The 9625-nt window shown below is 43.5% G+C and overlaps 1 protein-coding gene across 1 annotated transcript; it reads left to right on the forward strand.

Moving 5' to 3' along the window:
- The first annotated feature begins 6617 nt into the window (after positions 1 to 6617).
- On the forward strand, positions 6618 to 7543 carry LOC108123708 (transmembrane emp24 domain-containing protein 5). The gene has a single exon (XM_017238986.3). It carries the CDS (start codon positions 6710 to 6712, stop codon positions 7400 to 7402), a length of 693 nt encoding a protein of 230 aa, XP_017094475.1. The 5' UTR covers positions 6618 to 6709; the 3' UTR covers positions 7403 to 7543.
- Positions 7544 to 9625: the final 2082 nt, after the last annotated feature.

A 9625-nucleotide genomic window follows, 5' to 3' on the forward strand; every position in this document is an offset into this window, starting at 1 on the left:
GGGGCTTGTGCTTGCGGTTTTTGGGAATACCCCGGTAATGTGGCGATATAAAATGGAATTACATGGAACGGAATTGCCAAGATTCAACCTGAGACTAAGCAGACAAGCCTTTGTAGAGCCATTTTCTGACCCTTAATGTGTGAGTTGTCTTTGGTAATTAAAAGCCAATTATCAAGAAATGATAAGATTGTGACAATTTCCTCCAAAACATGCTTGAAACATTATCTTCTATGTTCTAATTAGTCTCTTTTAACTCAAAGCTTCAAAGATTCTGGTTGACCTTTTTATTAGTTTTTCGAATCATCTAAAGAAAGATTAATATTCAATAGCGAGCTCATTGCACACAGCATAATTTGGCTCTACATTAGAGCATTGTTGGTTGACCTCGTCGTAATGGGGCCTACTCACAGGACAGGAGAGCTTCCTTCCAGTAGAACACTCCATGTACTCCGTGCAGTAGGTATTTACGACTGCCATGTAGGCTGCATACACATTGTTGCATCGGTTATAGGGGCAGCTGTAATTAAACGGCTTGACGCACTTTCCCAACGCCGGGTTAAACTGGGTATCCATGGGACATCTGTTCCAGATCCCAATAGCTGCCTCATATTCACAGACATAGTAACCGTAGCAGGTTGTGTCGTCAGTGATATACCGCGTAGTTGACCCGGGATTGTCAGCAGCTGAGGCATATCCCATCTTGCAAGCGACATCACTTTTATGTCCAACTTGGAATAAATCGTCGTTGGTGCTGCCAGAATTTCCTTTATTTCCCGACCATTTAGAGCAAATTTCATCTATCTTGTCACCAAGAACCTGAAGACTTAGTAGGATGCAGGCTCCTAGAATGATGGTCCATCGTGCGGAATCTATTGAAAAATTGTAAAAAAAAGTTTATTCAGAACCGGGGTATTGATTAGAAAGTTCGTACTTCTCATTTTACAAAGTCTTAAACACTTTAGCAACTGATTCTTTCAGAGCTCCAACTAACGCCTAACTCATCCCTTTTATAGAACTTTTCATCTGCCCATCTGTTAATTAAAAACGGTCAACATTTAGATAAGCGTAGAAAACAAGATGTACTCCGAATGAAGGTACTTTTTAAGAAGATAGTGAGATTTAATTAATCATTAACAAGTTGCTTCTTTTGATTTTGTGTACATTTTTTACGTAGTTTCACTTTAATTTCTTAAAGCCCTTCACGGAACACACGTGGCGTGTCTCTGTCGCTGCCTCCTGTGATGCCGACTCATATTTCACTTGACTAACTATCCCATTCCGAATGGCGGCCATCTAAGCAATTGCCGCCCACACGGCCACTCCCCTCCATAAACACTGGGCCCATCCTGCCACCCTAATCCTCGCATTCGGTTCCTTTGTCTTGCATTTTGGCCAAACCACTGGCTCCCCTAACTCGCAACACGTTGCGGTTGAAAGGGGCATGTGGAGCGTAGCTCGGAATGTGAATTGAAAGGCTCCAGCAGGAGGGAGGAGTGGCGGCCGAGGGGTGACAGGTCGGGGATGGTTTAGGCACTCGAAATCTTGTATGGGCCGAACACCCGTCGCGTTGCTTGTTGATTGTTTTGCCATTTTGCGGTTGCAATTGATGGCCCAGGTGGTGGGGAGCGTTGCTGGACTTTGCCAATGACCGCAGATCGGTGGGGGTTCTGGGTTCGGGGGTCCGAGCCATCCTGGTACTGGCAGGGGCGAAAAATGTGTTTCAGTCTTAAAGCCTACCAAAGTATCGTTTCAGCCACAGACGTGCCTCTGCGCCTGAATGAAAAACTAAAACTACGAAAATGGCCATTGGAAAGGCACTTCTTTGGCTTGAATTTCGGCAACGTTACAATTCCGGGGAAAAGGCCCGGATACGGGTACTGTCTAGGTCTGTTTTACTCCTGCCAGGTACTTCCCCTTTGTTCGTAGTGTCTGTCACTTCTATTGCTTCGGGTCTTTGGAAGGGTATTCTGAAAACAATTTGTCCTAAAATCGAAAAAAACATTAAAATTAATTTATACGTCAACAGTATCTTGGATTTCCTTACTTAAAACCTAAATAAAGGTATCATCCTTAGTGAATTTTTTGTAAGGGTATCTTGTAGTCTTTGGAAAAATCCCCAATTCAAAACTATTGCTCGTCCGGTGCCTTTTGTTTGACCATGCCTGCCTTGCCTCAGCCTGAGGTAAGCCGAAGTGCAATTTAATTTCCCCGCCGATGATTGATGCTACCGGGCGGAGTCTTCAGTCCCCAGTCTGTCATGTTCGGCCCCTCCTCCTGCCACAAGGATAATTCTCCACAAATAGCTAACAAATTTTGCCTGCCAACCCGCTGAGGACTTCAGGAGGGAAAACCACAAACAGCAGTAAAGGGACACTTTTTATCGCCGGCCAGGTTAACTTTTAAGCAGAGCATAGCGAGGACCAAACAAGGACTCGCCAGCCAAAGAAGTCCAGGACTCTGCCGGAGATAAACAGATTTATTGTGCTTAAGGACGCACATTAAATAGGTCCGAGGAGCAGGGAGATGGAGCCAGGCTGAAAGCCGAAATACCGAAAGCAAGTACAAGGACAACGATAAGGACTGCGAAACTGCCAGGACTGTTTATAGATTTTCAGAGTCTCCAATTAGCGCTTGGAAAAGCGGGGGAAAGCAGGGCCAAAGCAGCGGAAATTAGGCGAATAAAAGGAGCACAAGGACATTGGCTGCAGTGTCCCGCCACTTCGCCTTAGACTAGAAATCGTAACAGTTGGCAGAGGGATAAGCACTCGGGCTGCGAGACAAAATTAACCACAAATGAGGACATCTCCGTGCCGTGCTAAGCGAAAGTTTCGCCCATCGAAGTCGAAAGCAGGTGAAAAGGATGTCGCGACTTTGAATCGCTTGGGTGGCCAAGGATTTCAGCGGCTTCCAGGACAGCTACTTGCCACCACAAATGAGCTTAGTGGATGTTCCTTCCCAGCCACTCCAGTCCGCAGGTGTTTTCCGACTTAAGCTGCCAATGTCTTTATTGCTGCATCTTTGGGTAAATGGGATCTTATTGAATTGGCCAAGGTGCTGGAGAAGGCTGTTCTGAAGGACAATTAGGCTCGTCTACCTTTATAATCATGGAATGAACCCACACCTGATTACCCTTTATTTAAATAAAAAGTTTGATTTAAAAGTTTATCACAGTCTAACGAAGAATATAGAAGTCCACTCTGTGCAAACTGCATACCCCACTCGGATGCAACCTTCAGGCCACCTTTGGAGCCAACTAATAGCCGCAACGACGACGACTTTGTCACACTTTAGTTAACCGACAGTCGGGTAGCCTGGGGAGATGCCCACAACCACAACAACAATAACCATAAAAACAAATAACAGCAAGAAAGTTGTCAAGGAGGGGGGATAGCATCCAAGACCGAACTGCAATTTCCACCACAAATCGAAGTTGCTGCCGGCATTGCTTTTAAGCTTAGTTAAGAAGCACTTGGAAGAGCTTTTGCTAAAGCTGCACAAATGTCCTTGTGCTCGTCCTGCGCCTGTTGCCCACTTTTCCACTTTTCCGTGGAAATTGTTGCTTCGCTGCACTTTATGCTTGTCCGAGTTGTCGTCGGAAATTGCTTATTTATTTGGCTTGGTCGCTAGACCAACAAAGCCAAGTCAGCCCGAACAAAAATCACCTTGAATCGGGATCAAACATCTAATGGCATAATTCTCGGCGAGTCTCTCCCTGCGACCGGTTCCCTGATGAGTTTCCATGTCCGAGCACTCGGGCAATAAATTCTCCGCCGGAATTGGTCTGGTTTTTCACTGCACTGGATGACTGGCTGACTGACAACTTGTCGTTTGTTACTACAAAATTCAATGAATATTTTCTTGGCTGCCAACCAGGAAAAAATGGAGAGCCATTTTATTGACTGCATTTTCCACATGAGATTTGCAGCTCCTCCCTGGGCGGGAGCCACAAGTGAAAGTGCCTGAATGTATTTTGCATGCCCCGGAACGAGAAAGCTGGGAAATGGATGGCTGCAGGTATTGTAAATTTTCCGGGCTTGTCAACTGCTTTCCTCTGTGGCTCTCTAGCTCGAGGAAGTTCTTTCAACTCTCCTTCCCCGATCCTAAATTCTTAATTGCAGTGTCGTTGGGCGGAGAAAAACGGAGTACCGGAGTGGCCTGGAAAAATTGTTTACACAAATATCAATAACAATAAATTGTAAATTGTAAATATAGGGCGGGAAACTGGGGAATACAAATTAATATATTTTCGAGAAACGAAAAACAATTTGCCTTTATAGCACACTCCCCTCAGCCCCGGAGCCCAGGAGCCGAGTCCCCACAACAATTTGTCTTGCTTAATCTCAGTTCATTAATTTAAAGTGCTACTTGCAGAAGGGCCTAGGAATTTTCCAACGTAAATGGTCAAAGAATTTTCTCCGCCCGCTTCTCGCCCTGAAGTTGTCAAAAAGCATCTTTCTGGGCAAATTTGCGGTTGGGTCTTCTTCGGAGGACACTTTGCGGTCCGGCCAAAGTTTCGCACACAGAATTTTGTTCCATTTGGCTAAGCATTTTGCAATCATTGGCAGCAGCCGCTGCGGGATTAGGGTCAACGGGCTGTTGTTGTGTATTTAATAATTCATGAGCCATCTCTGCGGCTGACCTTCAGCATTTTTGGGGTCAATTTATCCTGGCCCCCGAGCCAGGTCATCACTTCCAAGTCATCTGTCAGCCGGAGTTCGCTTGGCGGAAGACGACAGCCCATCCTTCTGGCCGGAAGATGTTGGATTTGTCAAGGTTTTGCCCAGATTTTGTCTTAAACCGTTTCGATTACTTATGGAAGGGTCAGGGAACATACAAATATGGGTATTAGACACAATTAAACTTACAAATGCTTTCATTTTGTAGCTTTCAAACGATTCCCAAAAACTTTATACTTGCTGTAGATCGGAAACTGTAGTTCTGATAAATAAGTAGGTGGTCTGAGGCTCTACTGGTAACTGCGAGGAAAGTGACGGTTATAACCTTCCCACAATTGTAGAACGCAGCTTTATTTTGGCATTGAGTGCAATAGTACTTCCTCCATCCTCCTGCCCAGGATTATCCAATGCAATCTAGGATTATTTTAAATTATCATTAGCTTTGACTTTTATTAAATCATGTGGGGGGATTTTTTAAAATCCTGACACGACGCCATAATTTAAGTTTTTAAAAAAGTATTAGAAAACACACGAAAAAACACATTAAAAGTGCTGAAAAGTATAAAAAAATATCAAACTAACATCAAGCGAATAAGAATACTTAAACGCTGGCAAACAGCGTGATTTCAAAGAAGCCCTGAAAAGACAGTTTTGATTTCCGTTTAATAACGATTCATGTAGCACCAGACACTAAAGTATTCTATCATTTAAAAGGGGTAGAAGCAAGGTAGGTGTACCAATTTCGCATGTGTGGCCATTTATTAAATTTCTTTATCATCAAAGATAAAAATTTTGTATTTTTGTTTTACTTCCGCCATCTAAATTGTATCTAATTATTGGTCCTTCCGTCAGGTCGGGTTTTCCATCGCTACGAAACTCTCTACCCTCCTCATTCGGTGGCTCCAACCAACAATCAACTAAAGCATCCCGCCCACAAACACACAGTCCTGCCACCATACAGTGAGCTCCAACGAGCATGGATCCAGTGTCGGCTACTGTGCGGCTTCCAACGCCTTCAACATTCACGCTGTAAGATGTACCACACCCCCACCCAGCCCACTTGCGCCCTCGACTACCTCCCAACTGCCACCAGGTGATGGCAGCCGACCTGGGGTAACATTTTTTACGCGTCCTATTTGCAGCTTTCATAGTTCGACTGAGTATGCCAGCCGGCGGCGCTTGAGCGACGTCGCGAATGCATTTTTTTTTTAGCTTTTCTATTGTGGGGGTGCGCCAGAGGGCGTCAAATGTTGGGGGCGTTGCTGGGTCTGGCGTTAGTTCAGTGCCTTTTCCAAATGCAACTAAAGTGCGAATTTGAATGCTTGGCCTAAAAGAGAAAGTATAACTCTAAGGAACTTTAAAATGTATTTGAATCCCAAATGTGTACTGCAGATGCCCCAAAATCACGGCTAAAATCCAGCAATAGTATGTTGTTTAGATAGAGTGTAATGGCTATTCTGCAGCCTCGAAGACTTAAACTTTTTCCCTTTTGTATTGCGCTGCGTTAGCTCCGGTGAAAAATATGGAAACTCTCGGCCCTCCAGGTGGCCCCTGCCATTGCCACGCCCATTAGCAGTGTCGTAGCAGCCCACCGCCCACCAACCATTGGCAACAGCAGCTACGGTAGCATAAATTTCCATTACCGTTGACAAATATTTACACATCGACCTCAATTCATATTCCTTTTGATGCTGTTGCTTTTAGTTTTGCCAGTTTGTGGACAGCGGGGAGCGGACAGGTGGTGGGAGTGCGGCTGTTGGTGTGTCCTTTATGCAGTTTGCTGTTGCTGTAGCTGCCGCAGCAATTGCTGTTGGCTATTAAAAGCTGCATTTAGCAGTCCGCCCGCTCCATGTCTTTGCAAACTCCACTCGTGCCTTGCGAAACTCAGTTTAGTGAAACTGGAATTCAGTGTTGATTTTCACTGGCGCTGCTCTTTCGGCAGTAGGCCACTCCACAAACATCTACAAATCCAAACAGGCAGATCACAAACCCGACGAGAGAACAGCCAGATTAGTCGAACAAGTAACTCGAAAATGTTCCGCGTCGCGACCTGCATTTTGGCGGTGTTCGTGCTTCAAAGCGTGGATTTCTCACGCTCGGAACTCTACAACAAACAGTTGACTATTTACGCCGAGCCTGGACGGACGGAGTGCTACTTTCACCCGATAGCCGCCACCGAAAATATCCACCTGGAATACGAAGTGATCCATGGGGGGCATGGAGAGCCCCACATCAACTTCAAGCTGATGAGTCCCAGCAGAAACGTTCTGGTCGCAGAAACGAAGAAGGACAAGGGAAAGCACAAGAAGGTGGCCTACGAAACTGGGGCCTACCAGATCTGCTTCGACAACACCATTAGCTCGTTCAACCAGAAGATAGTCAGCTTCACCTTGGAGGTAACTCCGAAAGACCGAAAGGAGGCGGAGCTCCGAGAGCTGCGCGATGAGATGCTCTTGGACTACCAATTCGACAAGGCATACACCGCCATCGACGACTACATGGGAAAGATCCAAGTCAGCATTATGAAGTCGCGCCAGACACAAGACTTTATCCGAGCACACGAAGCCAGGGACAGGAACCTGGCCGAGTCCAACTACGCCATGGTCAACAACTGGTCCTGGGCCCAGTTCCTGGCCATGATTTTAGTCGGCCTGCTGCAGGTCATCATGCTCCGAAGCATTTTTAGCACCAATGGGACTCTCTACCAGTTTTGGAAGCGCTTTTAATGAGCATCCGTAAATTTTCATGGAGAATTTTAATCCCGTCTCCATCGGATAGGAGCATCCGTAAATTGTAAAGTAATAAGTTGGATGTTCTATCTACAAATAAAAGGGGCAACAACATCCTGCCACTACTACAGGCCCGCACTCGTACTAGACATTTCCTAATTTCGCTGCTTCCTTTCAACAGCAATTGGCACTTTCCTTGTTTAATTTTTTCCCTCGGTTCTTATGCCACGCCCCCTTTTGTTCGCCCTCAGCCGCAGCGCATTGCCGTAATTAACAACTGCGGCTCCCGGTTGCCATTGTTTACTCATCGCCAGCCAGCCAGCCATCCAGCCAGGCAGCGTCGCAGTGTTAATTACTCCCCACATTGCCACAGTCCCCTTCGTCCCAGTGGCCTCCTGGGAACCCACTGACATAGTGGCTCACTTGGACTTGGAGCTAAACTGCTCCTGTGGCTGTTTCGGAGATCCTGGCTGGTGGGCGTGGCCAGCTGCGTTGACAGGACGTCCTGCAAAGGCGCAAATTAAAGAACCACCTGTGCCCGCGGTTGAACGCCCTTTGGAGAGCAATACACGATTAAAGTAAGAAAATACCTTTTTAAAATAATAATTCAAAATTTAAATACAATATTTAACATAAGCTAAAGCTAAATAAGAACAGCGTATGCTGCACATATACTTCTCACTTTTTAAGTTACTGCAATAAATTTACTTATACATATAATCAATATGCAAAGATTCCGCACTGATATCATCGAAATATAAAATAGTAACCAAAAGTAAAATAATAACAGACTAAGATCACCCCACAAATGTAATGGGAACTACAATTGAAGGAAAAAATTGCCAATACCAAAAAAACAGGAAATTAAGATTAAGCCAGTTTAGTTCTTTAATAAAAAATTGAGCAAAAAAAAAATTGTTGGTGATTACTGTTTAAAAGTACAGACTGAGATCTCCCCATCAATGTAAAGGGTACTTCAATTGAAGGAAAAATTGCCAATGAAAACAAAACAGGAAATTAAGATTAAGGCAGTGAAGTTCTTCAATAAAAAATTGACCAAATAAAAATTATTGGTTGATTACTGTTTACTTGATTATAAGCTTCCGCATTGATATAAATCAAAACTACAGTTCATCATTAAAAAATATAAAATAGTAACCACAGAAGTAAAAATAAAAAATAACAGGCTGAGATCTCCCCACCAATGTAAAGGGAACTAAAATTGGATAAAAAAAAAATGCCAAAATAAAAATAAAAAAATAGAAGATTTAGATTAAGCCAGAATAAAAAAATATCTTATCAAAAATATTAGTTGATTGGGTTTTATTCATAGAAAAGGTTTTACGATCTCAAAAAAGGGACCACGGATTTTAATTTTTAATTAATATTATTATTATATTATTATTATTTTTAAAAAATTTTAGAATCATAAAACCTTAAGCAAAATAATAATCCCTAATAAAAATCAAGTGTAGGTAATAACAGGAGACAGAAGCAGAGATTGATATTAACTGAGTTCAGTTTTGTATTTCCAGTAGATTAAAATCCAAAAACAATAAAATAAAAATAAAAACTAAATAAGTCGGAATATGCTTTACGAAGGCAGCTTCCGAATGAAAATTTCTTTGTTCCGCACGAGTATTTATAGGAAAAATGTTGAAAATTTTCCAGGGCATGCTACGATTTTAAATTTGTTCTCTTTTTAGGGATCAAAATGAAGGCTTTCCATCCCCAGGTATCATTTAAGAGCTTCATTATAGCTCCTTACCTTCCTTAAAGGTGAATTTTCATATAATAAAGGATTTGTTAAATGCATTTTAATAGCTTCCAGGGCTGAAGGGCTTCCTTCCAACAACTTCAACTTAAAGTTTAACGTTTTTTTTTTTAGGGGGATTTAACAGTGTCACTCATCGCTACCCATTATGTCCCGCGATGGCGCAGAAAAACCCGCGAAGACCATCGCAGTCTCAGTTCCTGTCACCTCGGGAATCCATTCATAAAAAAGACGAAATGAAGACTCATGTATGTTTATATCCCAGCCATTTAACGCTCTTACGAACGGCATTTCCCCGCCAGTTTTATGTTACTTTTAAGTGGCTTTTTAAAGCCCGGAGGCTTCACCTCCAGAAGGCGGAGCCGCAGATCGTTTATCAGCTTCGGCGAGGAAATGCAAAAGAAAAGCCCAGACCCATCGGCCACCATGTTAATTTCATTACAACT

The sequence above is a fragment of the Drosophila bipectinata genome, chromosome 2L (genome assembly GCF_030179905.1).
Source record: "Drosophila bipectinata strain 14024-0381.07 chromosome 2L, DbipHiC1v2, whole genome shotgun sequence".
NCBI classification, from domain to species: domain Eukaryota; kingdom Metazoa; phylum Arthropoda; class Insecta; order Diptera; family Drosophilidae; genus Drosophila; species Drosophila bipectinata.

Excerpts from the sequence above, each read along its gene's own strand:
- LOC108123708 (XM_017238986.3), top strand. The coding sequence starts at position 6,710 with ATGTTCCGCGTCGCGACCTGCATTTTGGCGGTGTTCGTGCTTCAAAGC.